The sequence below is a fragment of the Alexandromys fortis genome, unplaced genomic scaffold (assembly GCF_014885135.2).
Source record: "Alexandromys fortis isolate MF-2015 unplaced genomic scaffold, M_Fortis_MF-2015_v1.1 scaffold_102, whole genome shotgun sequence".
Lineage (NCBI taxonomy): Eukaryota > Metazoa > Chordata > Mammalia > Rodentia > Cricetidae > Alexandromys > Alexandromys fortis.
In genome coordinates, this window is record NW_026067984.1 from 977,133 (window position 1) to 996,233 (window position 19,101).

Here is a 19,101-nt window from a genome sequence, read left to right on the forward strand (position 1 = left end):
GAGACAAGGAGACATTTCACTTGTACAGACCCATTGTGGGTCTCCAGACAAGGCAAAATTAAGTGTGGTTAGAGAGGGCTGGGACTCAGCTGAGCTTTTCAAGAAGGCAGACTGTGGATAATGAAGAGAAGAGCCAGTGAGCACATACATACCATAAGGCTCCTGGTAAAGAAGCTGAATCACCAAACTAATATTTCAGTCTACGTTGGCTGATCCCACGGATTTATGCAGGTATCTGAGCTTGGGTGTTTAAAATAAAAATCTTGGGGGGAGGGGGAGGGAAAGGGAAGGCGGCGGTGGGGAAGAGACAGAAATCTTTAATTAATTAATAAAGAAATAAATAAATTAAAAAAATAAAATAAAAATCTTCCTTACTGTCTATGTTGTGCAGCCAGAACTAAGAACCCCAAGATTAGACAGAGGGAAGAAAGTCTGAGCCTTGGGAGCAGGGTTTCTCACACAAGGGCCAACTGCATGGAAGACGCTGACACAAGCCAGGGAGCCACCCAGCAGGTCCTTGAGACCATGGAGGGGGAGCAGTGAGCGAGGAATCCAAGAGAGAGCAAGGAGAACACAGCCGAGGTACCCTTGCAGCCATCAGGGCCTCACACGCGGCAGTGTGGGTAGCAGCATGATTCAGATCAGTGTCACGGCACTGCATGCTTGCCCATCGGCATCACGGAGACAAGAGTCTGCTCTGCTTCCGAGACGGGCTCCATTTTGTTTCATGTTCGCCTTCCCTGTTAGACATGGAAGCATTTCCGTTTGTCGTTACTTCCCTTACACTTACCCAGTTCTTGGTATCTATCACCTATTGGCTGTGAGGTTTAGACATGCTATTTAAGGCCTCACTTCCCAGTCTTTAAAGTGATGGTAGCAGAATCTCCTACGCAGGGTTATGGTATAGATGGCATTGTTATAAGTATAGCACATAGGATAGAGTTTTTTGTACATCATAGACTCGATGGGTAATATGACGTAAATTTGTCACCCAAAACAATCTCAAGGGTGTAAGAGGAAGCCAATGAATGGATTTCTAGGACAACAGATAAACTGAAACTATGATTAACAAACCAGGCACTCGATTTATTTTTATTATTATTATTATTATTATTATTATTATTATTTCTCAGTTAATGAAGTGCTTTGAAATAATAAATAAAATACATGTTAAAGTCCTCACTGTGGGATACCGGCTCCAGAAGCTTCCCCAAACAACACAGTCCATTGCCCTTCCTCTTCTTTGTCCACCTTTGTTAAGTAGCTAGACTCTAAGATTCTCTTACTAAAGACACACTACATTTGTTGCAACACAAAGAAATCAAGCTGAAACTGACCTCAAACCTTCCTGCCTGCTGGCTAGCTTTTGTAGTATTACAAAGTATTCCACAGGCCATGGGGTTTCGAGAAAAGTCCGAGGTGTACCCAGCAGGGTATGCTACATAGTACCCTGCTGACCTAGTAGGTGACGTGCACACACTGGTGCGTCAGTGACATGAAGTTTATGGGGTAACCACCGACTTTCTTATTGAATTCGAGGCCTATTCCACAGGAAGGAATTCACACCTGGTACTGTAAACCTGGCTAAAAGACCAAGGCCCAGGAGGTCATAGGCCTTGGGGTGGGGCAAACTTACACCTGCTGCTAAATGGACATGCTACCAAACTGCCCTCTAAATATCATTGCCCACAGATTAGTACAACTCTCAACCTTGGTCAGAGACCTCCTTTCAGTAGTGGACAGCAATTAATGTGCAATTCACAGCTGGTCAAAAGATGGGGAACACGTGGCTGTTGGTTGCTCTTAGCCCTACAGAGGACCATCCCTGGCAACTCTTCCCCAAGGGTCAGGTAGTTTCAATGAAGAAGGAATGGAAAGAATGTCAGAGCAGGAAGATGGGGAGGGGTGCTGAGAAATGCTCTTTTCTGGACATGACCTGCCTGTTGAAGCCATGAACTTACTAAAACTATGGTTACCCACAGAAGAGCAAAGCAACAAGATAATGCGACATTTTAGCAGATAGCAGGAGTTGGATTTGGTGAGTTACAAATCAAAATAAAAGAGTAGAGCGTGAAATGGACGGGAAGGAGATGTTTGGGGGTCTTGAGGAAGTGCGAGAGGGATCAGATTACACTGTGTGCATGTATGAAACTGTCACGTGACACGGGAAGGCTATTTTAAAATCCTCAGGATTAGATGAAAGCAATCAGTACAAAGATTTGATGTACTATAAAAAATATTCACAATATGTGGCTAGCAGAGCTAATTCCCCCAAAAGGTATAACAAAAAACTTCAAGATATGAAAGAGAAATGAGGAAAACATATAGACATTAAAGTTTCTAATACTTGATGAATCAAAGGTCCAGAAAGAGACCAGGGGAAACAGTAATTCAAGAAAATGCCCCACAAGGGAACGAAATGATTTCCAGATTGAAAGCATTCATCAAATGTTGCTAAAAACGAACGCATGGCACTGAGGTGTCACCGAGAAACTTCGAGAGGGTGAGGAGAGTTCAGGAAGCAACAGAGAGCAGGTATGTCCAGGAGACCAGGAGCATTAGCAACACCTTAGCCGTCCCATCTGCTGTAGTGTGGCCCCCCAGAAGTAGACAAGACCTGCCACGTAGAATTCCACGTTCAGCCAGCGATCACGTGAGGAAAGAAAAAAAATGGGTATTTTCAAAATCGTAAAACTAAAGGCTGTACCATCAAGTATTTCAGAAAGTGGGGGGACAGTATTATATAGCCAACAAGAGACATAAGGACAAAGAAAGGACACAAGTTGGGAGACAAAGTACCAACAAACATGGCAGCCAAAGTATTTACTCAGATGGTGCTAAGTGAAAAGAGCCTGGAACGCAGCCAGCCCAGGACCTGGAGACGCATCCGTGCAGACAGCGCAGTCAAAGTGGGGTCCTGCAGCTCATAGCTGCTCATAGCTGCTTTAGGGGGAGAATGCTGGGAAGAGTAGTAGAGAAAGGAAGGGGTGTTTTAGTGTGATTTATAGGGATTCTGTTAAATTATTTAATTATTTAAATTCCTTTGTAAAAAAATATTAAAAGGACCATTTTAAGTGCATGTACAAATATTGTACTTGATAGAAATAATAATCAGTATAGGGAAAGAGCCATAGAACTGTATTCATTGGAACTCCTAAGTTGAAGAAAATTTCTAGCTCAAACCACGACTTTTGGTGCCAAGGAAACATTCTCAGTCCTTAAGAAGGAAGGCTGTCTGTGTCTTCAGACAGGTGTATGGTATTCCTTATTTAGCATTAGCTGGGGTGCCATTAGGACAGCGCCTGTTATTCTGAAGAAACCCTGCCAAAACCAGTTGTGAAGCTAGCAGACTTACTGACAGCCACTATTTAAAAATGTATTGGGAGATAAATGTGCGCTTGTTTCGTGGAGTTATATTCTTCAAAACATCCATGAATTTTGACAGCTTTCTGTTTTTAATATTTTTAAGATTGTCAGTGTCTGGAGCATCGAGATTTTTCAGAAACAAAGTAGCAAAATCCTGCCATTTCTTTCTTATACAACAACTAATTTTTTTTCCTTTAAAAGTGTTTCTACGTCTGAGAATTACATACATGTATGCAATGAAATGTGATCCTACTGACTCTGAATTTTCACCCTCCAGCTCGTGCTATAGCCTCGCCAACACATCCCTTCTCAACGGGGCTGCCCATATGCGCATGGCTGTGGGACCATCCAGTGCATCATGGGAAACCTACTAGTGGGAGCACCCTCAAAAAGAAATGATTTTTCCCTCCCTCAGTAGCTGCCCCCCCCATAGCTCCTCAGTGAGGGGTGGGGCCTGGAGCTCATCCACCCATCAGGGCTGGGATTTCGGCTGGCTTTCCCGTGTGTAAGTAACCAACCACAGCAGCTATGAGCCCCCGATCGCTAATCACAGAAGACAGCACCCAACCCTTGCCCATCCTGCGGCTGGTCCATTCTTCCCAGCTCCTTTTCTGTGATGTACCCCGAGCCTGGGTGGTGGTGGAGGGGTTAATGTAGGATATAGATGTCGCTTTCAGGGCTGAGCCTGGGTCTCTTCCTCTCAGCACTGTGACCAGCTCCGCATCTCCTCGGCTGTTGTCCCCTGCTAAGGGGCTTCACGGAACAGTGGGCATCAATGCAGATATCTAGAAAGCCCTTGGACAGCATGCTAATTTCCTAAAATAAGCTTGGCGGCTGTTTTGAGGAACCATTATCCCTTCTTATGCTGTCTCTTTGGGTCTCTCTCCCCTAAAACCTTTCTCCCTGTGCTTCTGCGCCCCCTTCTCCCATTCTTGCTTCTGTCCAGGGAAGTGCTGGGGAAAGATGTTTCTGGAAGCTCATCTGGTAGCAGGCCCATCCCAGTGGTGCAGATTACAAATTCAAAAATTGGCCAAGGGGTCAAGGGGATGGATCAGTGAGAAACAGTGCTTGCAATCAACCCTCAGGCATTAGCTTCAATTTCTGGGACCCACAGAACGGAAGGAGAGAACTATCTCCTGGTGTTGCTCTTCTCTGATCTCCACACAGGAGCTAGGTCATGTATTTTCACACATATTTTACACACATACATGCACGCACGCATACACACACACACACACATATACATATACTTAAATGCAATAACAATTTTAAAAATAAAGTTTAGAATAAAAAAAAAATAGCCAAGTGCTAAGTATGGCACCAGGCACTTGCTAGGCCCAGGGACTCAGGAGGCAGCCATAGCTTCCGCCATCCCTTATTTCACAGGGCAGGATCAGTCGGATACATAACTGATGATTTAATTACAATCCCAGGAGAGGCCGTGAGAAACCAGCGCAGGATGGATGTGCGTGTTTGCTGAATGAACGAATGTCCTCATCATCACTAGAGCAAAAGGACAAGATGCACTGGCCTTGAAGGGCTACCCGCGAGAAATAAAGGCAGATAACTAAGGAAGAAGGCGATGCCACTCTAAAAACTTACGAGCCTATTAGTGCTCGCCTAAATGAGGAAAATCCAGTTCATTTCAGAACATGGTCTTTCTCTGCCAATTCCTGGTTGCGCAGACAGTGGGAGTTAAACCTGTCTGTTGTAGATGCTAAGAAAGAGGGACTGTCTGTTCCCTGGCCTGCCCCTCTACCTCCTGCCGCATCCCAGACATGAGAACGGCTGCAGTCAGGCATTGCACGACTGCCCAGGGAGCAGATGCAGGACCTTACAAAGCGGTCCGTGGCGATCAAAGCAAGGAGCGCAATCTACAGATAAGCAGCTGCACTGGAGTGTTAGTCCCAGCCAAACAGACCAGGACAGAAAAGAGCTCAGAGCAAGCAAAAGGAAGGTTCGGTGTGGGTGGATCCTAGTTTCTGTCGCTGCTATAGGCACTGACCAAAAGCAACTTGGGGAAGGAAAAGGAGTCATTTGACTTACACTCACTATCTGTGAGGCAGCTGGCGGTAGGACCAGTATCTATCCCTCATGCAAGAGCTAGCTAGTTGGAACCCATTCCCTATGGTGGAATGCCATGCTCAGCCTTTTTTTTTTTTGGGGGGGGGGGTTCTCGAGACAGGGTTTCTCTGTAGCTTTGGTGCCTGTCCTGGAACTAGCTCTTGTAGACCAGGCTGGCCTCAAACTCCCAGAGATCCACCTGCCTCTGCCTCCCGAGTGCTGGGATTAAAGGCATGCGCCACCACCGCCGGGCTCATGCTCAGCCTTGTGGGGGGGGGGGCTTGGTCTTGCCCTAATTTAATGTGCTTTTAATAATTCTTAAGAGTACAGTGCAACAGTAAAAGTGTCAAGACTCTGCCCTGTCGGGGACTGACGCGAGAGAATTGGCAGTCTGGAGAAAGGAGGGGTCTTGAGATTTCAAGGCCAGTCTGAGATAGCTACTAAAGAGTGTGTGACCAGCCAGAGGCCCACGGTTCTGTCTTCTCCAAAGGACTGCTGGAGGCCAGAGACCAGAGACCAGAGGCAGGAGGGAGGCTGGATGAGGGCAGAGGCCAGAGGCCAGAGACCAGAGGCTAGAGGCTGGAGGGAGGCTGGAGAGCAGAGAGGCCAGAAGCCAGAGGTCCTGTGTTCACATGAACAAGGTTTTCCACTTGCTCTAAGAAAAGATAAGCTACCTTGATGGAGAGCCCATGAAAACCTGAACCGGGAGCCGTGGGGTATAATATTTTAGTAAACATAATATTACAGTTACTCCTCGTAGCACATAGCCCACAAAGCTCCAGCTGGCCTAAACCAGTGAACAGCTTTCAAAGCGAGATTAATAAAACATATACACAAATGTTTACAGTGTCTGAGGAGGCGAAAGTGAGACTGTGGAATTATGGCGGGGGTTTGTATGCCACTCAGCACCTTGTCTGTAGGTGCCGGCTCTTGTGCATGCAGGATTCTCAACAGCATCCTGTCCGCGACCGCTATCATCCAGATTCAGTTTCGTCCCACATCTCTTGTGCTTTTTTTTTAATTCTATCCCGCGTACGAACACACAGAGAACCAAGGGATCTGTGCCTTGAAGAGCTTACCTAGCAGGGGACCAGTTAGGGGCAGGGGAGCAGACGCAGACGAAATAACTCTACAGTCGATGAACAGCGTGCAGCAATAGGGATATTTGAACCAACCGGTATTTGTGGGCAGATAGTGTACTTGGTGCTGGTTCAGATAGTAACAACCTAACAGTTCAGAATCAGGTACAACAGAACTTTGAAAGACAGTGGAAGCTCACATCGGAAAGTTTAACTTTGGGCAGGAACCAGTGAGTCTAGATACAGCTCCCAGAATTGAAGGACAGGTAGGGTCAGCTGGATTTAAAGTCCAAAGGGCTGCTATTTATACGGGCAATTTGCATGTTCAGACAAACTCCCTTTGAGCACAATTATCATGTATTTGACAATAAAACCAGGACGTCTCTAGTCTCAGAGGCAGCCCGCGAAGCCGGCAGGGTTGATGTAGGATGCCTTGACTTGTTTTCTGTCTCGCAGCCCAAAGGCTAACTCATTAAAATTCAAGGATGAATTACATGGTGGGTGGCAGAACAAATGTCTTCTTCACCCAGCAGAGCTGAGGCCTTGGAGACATTTCTCCCAGAAGCTAAGTTGCTCTTTGCAGCTGTTCGGTGAGACTCTGCCGAGGTGGTGCCTCCCCCTCAGTCCCACCTCAACACATATGGTCATGACAACATCAAGAACAAAAACAGGAAGTCCGCATGGCTCGCGGCCATGGTTAGATCATTCCTTATACCAAAATAAGTCATTTTAAACATAATTTTTTTTTAAACTAAGGTATTTCCAGTTCATGGTTTAACCCAAGGACAAGAACTATTCCAAGGGATTGCTTTTTCAGTGCTGGGGATCAACCCAAGGCCTTGCAAGCTCTAAGTAAGCGCTCCCCATCCCTCCAAGGGATTTTCAGCACTACAAGGGCATTGGGACATCTGGACTGGACTTACAGATGGTTTTATCATCTCTACTGGGTTGTACTATTAGAACAAAAAGAGCATCACAAAGCTCGCTGGAAATCATGGTATTTTTACTCTGATCCTGTTGTGGATGTATCATGGGTTAGGGCCGATGAACAACCATGTGAGATTCTCATTCGGGCATTCCTGTTTTGAAAGAGTACCAGGATTCTTGGAGGAGGGGCGACATTACAGATGGGAAGAGATGAAAATCCCTGAATTTTATTAAAACATTGCTCATCATATATGCACAGGACTCATGCATGCACACACACTACTACTACTGTGTGGATTGTGTATGCTTATATTCCCCCCACATTCTCTTCGCTATAGAGACCTAGACATAGGGGGCCAATTCAGTAGCTGTGAGCGCCCTTGGAACTCAGACGTTTTCAGTCTGGGGACCCCAGACAACCTAGCATGGTGAATTTTATTAGGTATTTGGACACCTGTTCTGAGGCCATGTGCATGAGAATTCTTGATGCGATGGCCACTTCCTGTAAGTCACTTTAAGATACTGAAGGAAAAGCAACCAGCGCCTCTGTGTGTCTTCTACATCGCAAGTGAGTTCTTGGCAATGGTCGTTTCTGCAGCGTGTTGTTGTTCTGCGCCAGAGGACTGGTTGGAGGAGATTGCATAGCCTGCGTAGGGGAAGCCCAGCTGGAGTCCAGAAGGGCGACCAGCAATGTGCTGGTGACATCATTACTCACATTCTGGAGCTCGGGGAAGGAAGCCAACCTGGGAAATTAATGAAGACAGTGTTCACGCAGGGCATAGAGACGATTCTTGTTTCAGTGCTTTATTTCAGTCTAGTGGAAGAATGTTTAACAAGCCTTTAAAGTAAAGTGGTCATGCTTCCTGGGAAATAAAAGCAATCAATCAAACTCAAATGATCACAACCCTAGATCTGACGCTTACACGCTCAGGATTGAACAATCTCTTCAAGGAAGCAGAGTCCAAGAGAGTGGGTGCTTTGTTCCGAGAGGGAAAATGAAATCTGTACATCCACTGCCTCTTTCTGTTAAGAGATGCATTCTAGTCATTTGGATGTTCGCTGCAGTCAGACGGGCAACTTGGGGAACCCTCTTGTACTTGTTTGAGGGAACAATTTGATTTTGATCTTTTCAACAGGATAGATTTTGTGCTACATGGGATCACACAATTTTGTTTATATTTAAATAATCTCTGCTCTACCTGCCTCTTCAACATGATTTCCGCAAGCCATTTCATAAATCTATCTTTTGAACTATTAATGATATGAAAACCGTAGACTTTTTTTTTTTTTAATGTGGGATGGAGAAAACTTTTAAGAAAGAACAAAGAGTCGCAGGTGAGAAGATGGCCCAGGAAATAAGATGCTTGCTCAGCAAACAGGAGAGCTAAACTGAGTACAGATCCATGCACAAGCCGGATGTGGCAGTGAGACATGTAACCACAGCACAGGGGAGGGGAGGGGACAGAAGCCATCAGAGGGTCAGACACGGCAGGATCCCCAGGGCTCACTAGCAAGCTAGTGTCTGAGTTCAGAGACCCTGACTAAAAACAATTAAGGTGGAGAACAACTGAGGGAAACACTCCACACCGATCTCTGGTCTCCACGCAACATGGGTACACATGTGAACACGTACATACATAATAATATAAGCACAGATCCTCCATGCTTCATAGGGATGACTATATTGAAAACATTCACATAATCCCTTAGTGCCCATTCCGCTTGCTTCTAGGTACAGCAGAAAAACATGCTTATTCCTATCCCTGTGTGTATCTTTGTCTACACGACAGGGACATCTGGATGTATGCTCATACTGTCAAATCTAGCTAAGGCATCCACCATTTAATGACAGAAACAAGACATTGCTGACATTGAGGGAAACAGCAACAATAAAACAAAACCTGAAGGAACAGCTTGCCAAGAAAGCAGGTCCTCACACCCTAGGGTCACAGTATAGATGCATGCCACCCTTTGCAGAGAAGCTACAGATACATGAGAGAACAGCTTCTGGGGCCTTGGGGCTACCAACTGCCTCATCTTGTCTTAATTTTTGACTCAATATTACTTTTTGGCCTTATATTAACTCAAAGATAGACCCTCGGTTTTTCTGCCATCCCGAAACCCAATCATAAAAACAAGTACAGCACATGCCTTCCAGAGAACTCTGTAAGTCACTCAGGATTTCGCCTATTAAGCAAAACTTAGCAAGGTGGGTAGCAGAGCTGGAAATATTGCTCATCAGTTAAAAGCATTTGCTGCACCTACAGAGGAACTGGTCCAGGTCCCAGCACCCATATGGATGACCTCACAATCATCTTTAATTCCAGCTCCTTACAACCTCTTCTGGCTCCTTGTGTACACGGCATGCACATGGTACATACACACACATTTAGGTAAAACACGCACACACATAGGAGGAGAGAGGAGGAGGGAGGAGGAGGTGCTTCTTGGGACTGGAGAGATGGCTCAGTGGTTAAGAGCATTTGCTGTTCTTGCAAAGGACCAGCGTTCAGTTTGAATCATGTCAGGAACTCCACAACTGCCCATAACTCTAGCTGCAGTACCCTCTTCTGGCTTCCATGGGCAACACTAGTCACATGCACATAGTCACAGACACACATGGACACCTAAATAAAAATAAAATAAATTACCTTTAAAAGGAGGATAGCTTCTTTCTATAAGCCCTTTTCTATTCCCACCAGGATAACCCCTTTGCATTTAAAAGTTTCCCTACTAGTAACTGTCAAATATGTATATTCTTTTGGTCTGGTTATATATGTGATATATATATATATATATATACATACATATACCCTTCATGTTTTTAAATGATGTCTATGATAGGCCACTGATCAAGGGTCAAATAAGTGTTCTCCAAAAGATGAAATGTTTCGGGAGTCGAGTACAGCATAATCTTAAATGATTTCAGGGTGGTGAGTGAAGATGGAGAGTCAACTAAAATAAAAAGGTCGGACTCAACTGTCTTACACTATGGCCGGCACTTATTTGGAACATCCTAGAGTCCTGCTTCATCCTTCAAAGCCCCCGCTCCTGAGGGCTGAGTGGTGACGTCTGGCTGTATTCAAGCCCAGCCTGGTCTCTGGTGCTGGGATGAATAGCATCCACACTAAGGGCAGGGAGGATCTTCTCGAGCAGCCAGCACCTCTGAAATCTTACTCCATCTGTTGCTGGTCATCACGGCAACCCCCCATCCCTGCCCCATCCTCCTGTGCAGGAGGCTAGGTTGAAAGAGGTAAAGATGAAGGAATGTATCTTAAAGCTCTCCCTGAGGGGATGGTAAGTGTGGGCTGCACCATAGATGCTAAAAGATCTGAAGAAATAAAGGTTTCCCTCTAAGTGTTCCAAGCAGAGAACAGAGGGAAAGGCCTGTTTCTGCATGCATATCCCACAACCTCCCATCGGCCAGTGGGTTTTTTTTATTACTTCCAGACGCAGAAAGTGCAAGCATTCATGATTCCTGAGGAAGCAACCACTGAAGGAGTCAACAACCCAAGAAAACAGGTCCTTAGGGTCCTCAGCAGAAGCTAGGAGTTCACTCACACATAAGTACATCACTTCACGGCAGTGTGGAGAACGCAAAGCCCCCAAAGGGGAGTGTCTCTACTTGAAACTCAAGCGAGTAACTTACAGCACTATGCTCAGGTGGGAGGCTGACTCACTGGAACTTCAAACGGCCACGTTGTAAATTTAACCTCAGAATCCAAAAGACAGCCTTTTAAGAATTTAGTAGAAGTATTTTTAGGTCGCCAGACAGAACTCACAAGATGTGGGTCGGGGCAGCAGACAGAAGAGAATGGGTGACTTCAGGCACCATGGGTGCTGGGCACTCTGCTCCAGAATAACCAGCTGTTTCAGTCCTTTGACGAAAACGTTCATTCAAGACAGCTATTTGACTAACATACCAAGGGGCCACCGAAATGTTTGCTCATGAATCAGAGCAGCCACGGAGTTCACAGTGGCCCCGGCTCACCCCAGGCGGCTAGACGCCTAGAGTAAGCTCAGCCCATCCTCAAGGCCCGTCTTCAACACCCGGAGTGTTTTCTTTGACAGAAGTGTCCCCATGAAAACCAAGCTTGTCCTGGCAGCTATAGCCGCGTACGTAAGCAAGGGCCAGCCAGTCTTCCCCTCAGCACGGAGGCCTGTTTTCTCTCCTCAGCCCATTTCTTGATATTCAGGCTGCTAGGAAAAAGTTGGTCATCGCTGAACTGGCAGTTACAGAGGAAAACCCAAACATTGTTGTGTGATAAAAATAATTTAAATAGCAAAAGAAACAGTCAATCTAAAATCAGTTCCAGTGTTTTTGCCAAACTCTTCCTGGAGCGCAGGTCAGCTGGCCTGGCACCTGTAGAAGCAAACAGGAAGAAACTGTTGCGGTACCATGTAGGGACCGACACCTAAGGGTGTCCTCTGACTGACACACCAATGACATGGCACATGCATGCTGATACACACATACACACACACACACACACTTGTGCTAAAGGTGTGGCTCAGCAATTAAGAGCACTTGGTGCTTTTGCAGAGGACCTGAGTTTGGCTCTCAGAACCCACAGGGCAGCTCACAACCATCTTCAACTCTTCTGGCTTCTGCAGATCTTGCATACATGTCAACACACCTCTAGATACGGAGGAGGACGGTTTTCAGGTCAGAAAGGCCTGAGTTCACCCTGGCCTCTCACTCGGCTGATCTTAAAGCACACGCAGAGGGAAGAAAGGCTGACTTTCATAGCAAAACCCGCCTGCCGGGACAGCCACAGACCTCACCGCATCGGGCCAGAAGCCCCACTCATTCAGTGCGTTTCAGAAACTCTGGCCATCAGAGGCTGACCCCTTGAACTAAGCGAGCAGAAACTTCAGGGGGCACATGCGGCACTTTAGATACAATCAGAGTCATCGCTGGACAACAGCATTGCCGTGGCCAAAAGCAGTAGATAGAGTAAGATGTTCTGGAAGCTCAGCAGAATCCATGATAAACAGATCCATAGCCATACACACCAGGTCAAAGTTGAATGGCAAACGCAAAGACAGAATACGGAAAACATCTAAAGGATAGGGACACGGTGCATAGAGACCCAAAGCTGCCTTCTCAGCAGAAACTGGAGATCAAGGCCAAGGAAAGGTGTGGGGCTCTTCCCTTCTGTGCTGCTCGGTAGGGAGGTCCCGGAGGTACCCCAAACTGCACAGGCCACAGGCCCAATGCTCTTGGTTGTCCACCAGAACTGGATGAGAAGATCCTATTTCTGAAGAGACTGTCATTTGGGTTGCAGGACACCGAGAAGTCAAGTTGTAACTGGGTCGATGCTTCCTCCCTGCTGGCTAGGTTTCGAGTGTTGGAAGGCGCTAGGCAGGATGCTGGGGAGAAGAACAATTAATGATCTACCCAGTTGTGGAACCTACAAGTTACACCACCAGCCTGCCAGGCAAGCTAACCACTAGCATTAAAGGGTGACGGTTACGGAGATAACCGTCTACTGGTTGGATTGAAGCCCACTCTACAGACTGATACTGTAAACCTGACCCAAAGACCATGGCTGGGAGATTTGCTTGCTAAAGTATCTGAAGCTGGACTCCACAACCCTGCACTTTCTGGATGTCCAGGAAACCTTCTCAGCCATCACACACCCAGCAAGCAGTCTCACTATGTCTCGGCTTCCTTTTGCTTTGCAGCATCTTGCACACGGGGTTGACTGGGCTTCTAGGGGCAATGGGGAACTGGGCGCGTTCAGGTCAGGCGTTCCTGTGGTGGGCATCTTCCTGGTATGTCCAGCAGCTGGACATCTGGAGATGCCGAGTGGAGAAACGGGCAGAGCCTTCTTGGTGAGGGGCACGCAGGCCAGGTTTTCAGATCTCCTTGGCCCTATGGCTAGAAGTTGCCTCGAACAGTGAGAAATGAACTAATGTGTCCCATGAGGATTGGCAGCTGATTCTAGATCTCTTCCCATTAGACCCAACCAATTTGTTCCTCTCGCAGGCAACCGAAGCCTTCAGTCTTGGACATGCAAGGAGGAAACAGTCGTGCTTTTCTTGCCTGGAATATGAGTGATTATGAAGATTCCCAACAGAGAGACTCCCAAAGGGCTCTTCTCGTTAAACAGAGTAAATCGCCAGGGCCTTCCCTGCCCTCCAGGCTGCCAAGAAAGGAAGAGAAGGTAAGCTGCCATTTTTCTGATCCATCCTAGAAAAGTCACACTGTGGACTCGAGAGCCATTTGATTCTAATAGTTTCATAGTTCCCCTTCACTTATAAAACCAGATTGTAGTCTAGACTTCCTCTCTAAGTGTCCCGATGTGGAGAGCTGGGCATGAGTCTCACCGTGTAAGAAAACAGGAGGGTGTGTGGTCCCATTCCTAGCAATGTTTATCCACCACATGGCTTGACCTGGAGAGGATGGTCAGGCCCCTAATTCCCACAAGCTGAGAAAACAGCCTGTAGGATGGAGGCAGACCCGTACCTCCCCCGAAAACCCTGCACATGCTCAGAACGTTTAGAACCAGCTCACGCTCCTGGCTTTCCCCTTAGGATCTGCAGCATCTTAGCAAGTTGAGTAATTTCCTTACATGCTTTTAAGAATAAATAAGATGGGGACAGCAGGTAACTTTCCTGGGAAATCTGGAGTGTGAACAATGAGGAGCAAGGATGTGTAATCATCCATCCCACCATCGTTTTCAGAGGGCAGTCTCCTGCCTTGGCCTCCTGGACCATCCCACAGCACGGTGCATTTGTCATTGCTCAATGTTTAAGACGAGGTTTGACAAAGTTTCTATGATAGAAAGGAAAATAGAACAGCTCACACCCATTCAGACGCCTGTTTTGTACACGGGGTGCCGTCTTGCTTCCTTGAAGAGTCCTTGGAAGGTTCTAGCACAGAACTTACCCTGTGCCCAGAGAGCCCGCTCATCAGCCATCACCCTTTGAAGCTTTCTGCCAGGGAGCTGGACGCATCCTCTGGGAAGGTCCTGGCCCAGGGACACTGTGTGAAAAATGGGAGTTCAAGGGCTACCGTCCCAGGTGGGCTGACTTGTGGGCAGGCAGTGACTGAGGCAGTGATTGACACCTATGTAATGGTGAGTTGGACCAGCTAGATTATCAAACATTAGTTCCAAATGCCCTCTATCACCACTAAATCTAAACAGATTTTACATTTTGCATTAAAATTTTTTGCTTAAAAGATTTTTTTTACTTTCAAATGGTTTAAAATTTAGAGAAAATTTTGCAAGAACAGCAGACAGCCCTTCTTTTATACTCTTCAGATCCATCAATTAATTTTAATTGCTTTGATGTATTTTATCCCTCACTATGAATTTAAGTATATGTGTATAGACCCCGCCCCATGTATTATTTGAAAGCAATTGCAGGCCCAATGTCATTTTATTTCTAGACACTCCAGGGCGTATTTCCTAATAACAAAAATGTTCTATCGTATCACCATGGTTACTGTTTTAAGATTTAAGTCTACAATTCACAATCAAATCTCACTGAGCCAAGACAGCATGCTGGGGTCACATATCACAATTAGTTACGTGCTAAGTTTCTCTCCATTTGCGTCTTCGTCTTCATCTTTCGCGGCACCCGTATCTTCCAAGGCTGTGGGCAACTCAGGCTGCTTTCTCCAGGTGGGTTTGTCTGCTGTCTCTATGTAGGCTGACTCAGGCTGTGTGGCATGCGTAGGGAACCCTGACAAACTGCCTGCCAGCAGATGTGGGCTGAACTCATCCCCGCTGAACACAAGCACATCCCTTCTTTAAAAGAAAATAAATACTGTATCGTTCAAAATAAGCTTCTCATCAGGCAGGCTTACGCTTTAAAATTTCAGGGTACATTAGAAACTCGTTATCCTTGTCTGTGTTTTTTAGAGGATTTCAGAGTTGTGGACATTTGAGAAAACTCCCACCTTCTTCATGGTAACCCCTCTTCATGGACTTAACTCCAAGCAATCGTTCTTACATATTCAAAAGCCAATAATGAATACAACATGGGAAAAGCACCCACAGGGCACCACCCACTCGGGCAGTGCTGAAGGCTGGCAGTCATTACTGTTCTAGAGAGGTTGAGAGTGTGCCGAGTCTCCCATGCTGGCCTCAAACTCACTACATAGTTGAGGATGACCTTGAACTCCTGATCCCCATGCCTTCACCTCCAGAGTGATGGAATTACAGCTCGTGCATCCATGCCTTTCCCATTCTTACACGTAAGAATTATAATTGTACCCAGAGCCACTGAGAAGTGAAAACTGTCCTTGCGGCGGTATCCTATTTACCTTACCTGGAGGGAGGAGGAAATGGGATGTTTATTGGTGCTATAGGATGTATTTCTCTACTTATAAACTTGAGGGCTTAATGACATTATTCATAAAAAATACAATTTAGGGTTCTTAACAGTATGAAGTATTCTTGTACACATTTACATAGAATGCACTAGCAAATGTTTTTGGAATTCAATTGGGCAAATATGTTTCTCCAGTTAAATTCCTTTCTTTCCAAAAATTACAAACATCTCTCAAGTTCTCTCTTCTCTTCCATTTGTAATTCTTCCATCTTGATTTTTTTTCTTCTCAATAGTTAGTGACCTAAATGTTGGAAAATTTATGGGCACAGACCCCTTTGAACACCATTCATTTCTATTTCATTCTCAGCTTGCCAGTATTCTTGTGGTCTTCTAAATTCCAATGTACCGATGCCTAATGCATTCTTTTTAAAAAAAATTCTTTTACTTGATGCATTCTTTCTGTCACTCCCTCAATGCCTTTGAGCTCAAGATTAGATTCTCAAATGTTAATGTGCAACAAACCCCATGGAGAGCAAATTCAGATGCAGATTATGCATGGGTCAGCAGCAGGTCTGCAGTGGGTTGGCCGTTCTGCATTTCTGTCCAGTTCCCGGGCAACATGCGTTGTGGATGATCTGGGGACCTTGACTACTAGGGTGCCAGAGCATTTGACCATGAATTTAATTTGGAGATAGAACAGAGGGAAGTGGTCGGACAAGGGGAGGGAGACCAGGAAGGCAAAGCCAACAGCACTGGACTGTCTTCAGGAGGATGTAAGTGCTTCAATATGGCTGTATATTGGAGTGAAATGAAGCTGGGCTCTGTGGAGTGTGCTGTGTGGTCTCACCTACTCAGGAGGCTGACTAGGGAGAATCATTGAGTCCGAGAAACTGGGCTCAGGTTTGGTGACACAGTGAGATCCTGTTCCTTAAAAGAAAGTGAGCCAGTGGAGGAGGCTTGGTAAGCTGTTACGTAAAGGAGGAGTCTGAGGCAGGAACCTGCTTGGTTTATACTGAGTTCAGGGCCAGCTTGAGAAACTTGGTAAAACCCTGTTTCAAAACTAAAAACAAACAAACGAGGCTGGGGATTTAGGTTAGCAGTGCCTAGCATGCCTGATGCCCTAGGTTCAATCCCCAGTACCAGAGTGTGTGCACCTGTACAAAGAGTACCTGCTGATGAGGCTGGGGAGGAAGTGGCCAACTCATGTGAGTCCCATAATGCTAAAGCCCTTGGGGTTTACTGGGCTGCTGCTGTTTTAAAAAGAGAGGGGCGGGATTAGCACTGTAGAAAGGTTTGGAAGTCAGCACCGATGAGAACGGATGAGAACTCTTTGCCATGAAATGGAGAGTCCGGAGAGCATGACACCACCCAACTGAAAATAGGGAAGGACCGGAACAACGAGGGGGAGAAGTGATGGTTTGAGATGGAGTCAGACCAGCACACTCCAGGGACAGGAAACAGGCTGTTAGCGGAATGAGGGGGGTATAGGTTGCACCCTCAGAGCTCAGTGTGAGAGGACTGGAGGAGCCGGGTAGCAGAATGGAGTAGAATTTCACAGTATGGAGTTAATTGTGCTTTTTGTGTTAAAGATATTCAAAAGTCTAATCTAAGCCAGGCCTGGTGATTCATGCTTGTAATCCAAGCACTTGGGAGGTCAGAGATAGGAGAGTAGTCACAAGTTCAATGCTAGCCTGGTCTACATAGCTAATTCTAGGCCAGTAAGGGACCACACAGTGAGGTCATCAGGAAGTGGGGAAAGAAAAGAGGCTACTTCCTATCAATCTCAGCTCTATCTGGCTCCCTCCCAAGACCATTTGAATGGTAAGTACCACTGGGTTGAACTCTTCAGTACCTGGATCAGTCATGGACCTATGTGCACACTTGGAGAGAAAGAGACAGTATAGTGTTCATCATGAGGAACTGGTTTGTGTCATGGTAGGGCCTAGAAAATCCATAGTTTATACGGTTGGCTCTAGGGCTGGCTGGCAGGCTGGGGCCAGCAAAGACCAATGTGCAGTTGGATCTGGAGGTGATCTGGATGTTGACTCCTCTTCCCAGAGGTTGGAGAGAAGGTCTGCTCTTTCCAAGTCTAAGTCCTTCTATCTTCTGATTGAAATATGAATCTCATCTAAAAAAAAAAATACTCTTACAGCATGCCCTACACTGGTGTTTGACCAAGAGTCTGAGAGGAATGGCCTTGCTAACTTGACACGTGAACCTCACCATGATGGCACCCATCCCACATCAATCATCCAACAGAAGGGTCTAGGCAGGAGGCGACCACGGAATACAGACTGTGCTGTGTGTGAACAGCCTTTGTAGAGGGCTCATAAACAGAAGCTGGGACCTTCCTTCTTTATCCCAGCGTCAGAGGTCCACTGAGAGAGAGCTGAGCAGGGACACTAAGAAGATACTGCAGGCCAGAGGGCTGGGGCTCCATGCATGGCTACAAGGGGGAACCCCAAAGTTACAAAATGCGAGAAGGGGAAGCCATGTAGTCCATGCCTGTCCTGTAGAAAGGACCCAGCGGATGCTTCTCATCTGCCCTGTGTGCAAGGTGGGGTTCAGCTGCTGAAGACTAAAACCAGCAGGCGACAAGCACGCTGCTGCTCGTGTGGGTAAGCTTCACACAGTTGCCAGGTCTTGTCCTACTGAAGATATGCTATGGGGCTCTCAAGCTGTGGCAACATGCCCTCCCACTCCCCCCGCCCCAGAGTGTGAGAAAGTTGCTTGCTGGTCGTGTGAGAGTCATTCACCACCATTTGGGTTCTGGGGCTCTAACACTGTAAAGCTTAGCAGCAAGCACCCTTACCTGCTGAGCTAGCCTCTAGCCCCTGGACACACTATTTAAACACGCAGGGTTTGGAGTAGAGGCTTAGATGTAAAGAGATGCCTACGTGCAGCGCTCCGTGCAGGCAGCGGCTACAGCTGCCGACTGACAGGGAGGCACTGTATCCGCGTCCTGATCTATGAGAGACACAGCTGTTGATGGCAGAAGTTCCAACACACCATCAGTTCTGGGTGAAGACCAAGCGGACACTTGTGACAATCTTTACAGAGGAAATCTACAACCCCAGGATAGACAACCGTTACATTCCTGGAAAATTCACCACAAGCCAATGTCAGGTGAAAAACCACAAATTCTCAGCTTAGACCATTAAAAACAGGTTTATCACTCCAATGAATGTCAGGTAGGGCGATGAAAGGTCACACAGACTGGCCCCGGGGCATTCCCACAGGCTCCAGGATGCTGCTGCTGCTGCATGCTGAGCCAGTGTGCTCACCTACCAGGGTGCTAACCAAGTCTCCGCTCACCAGAAGTCATTTCAAGGCTGGAGTTGATTAAATGCAACAAACCAATCACGCAGTGCCAGGAAAA

The 19,101-nt window shown here is 46.5% G+C and overlaps 1 protein-coding gene across 1 annotated transcript in view; it reads left to right on the forward strand.

The window, feature by feature from the left end:
• Nucleotides 1-13,636, forward strand: part of Spmip2 (sperm microtubule inner protein 2) — a 69,450-nt gene extending 55,814 nt beyond the window's left edge. Inside the window, exon 4 of the mRNA XM_050158833.1 lies at nucleotides 13,429-13,636. Within this exon, the coding sequence (XP_050014790.1) occupies nucleotides 13,429-13,636 (208 nt within the window). The remainder of the gene's footprint in view (nucleotides 1-13,428) is intronic.
• The last annotated feature ends 5,465 nt before the right edge of the window (nucleotides 13,637-19,101 follow it).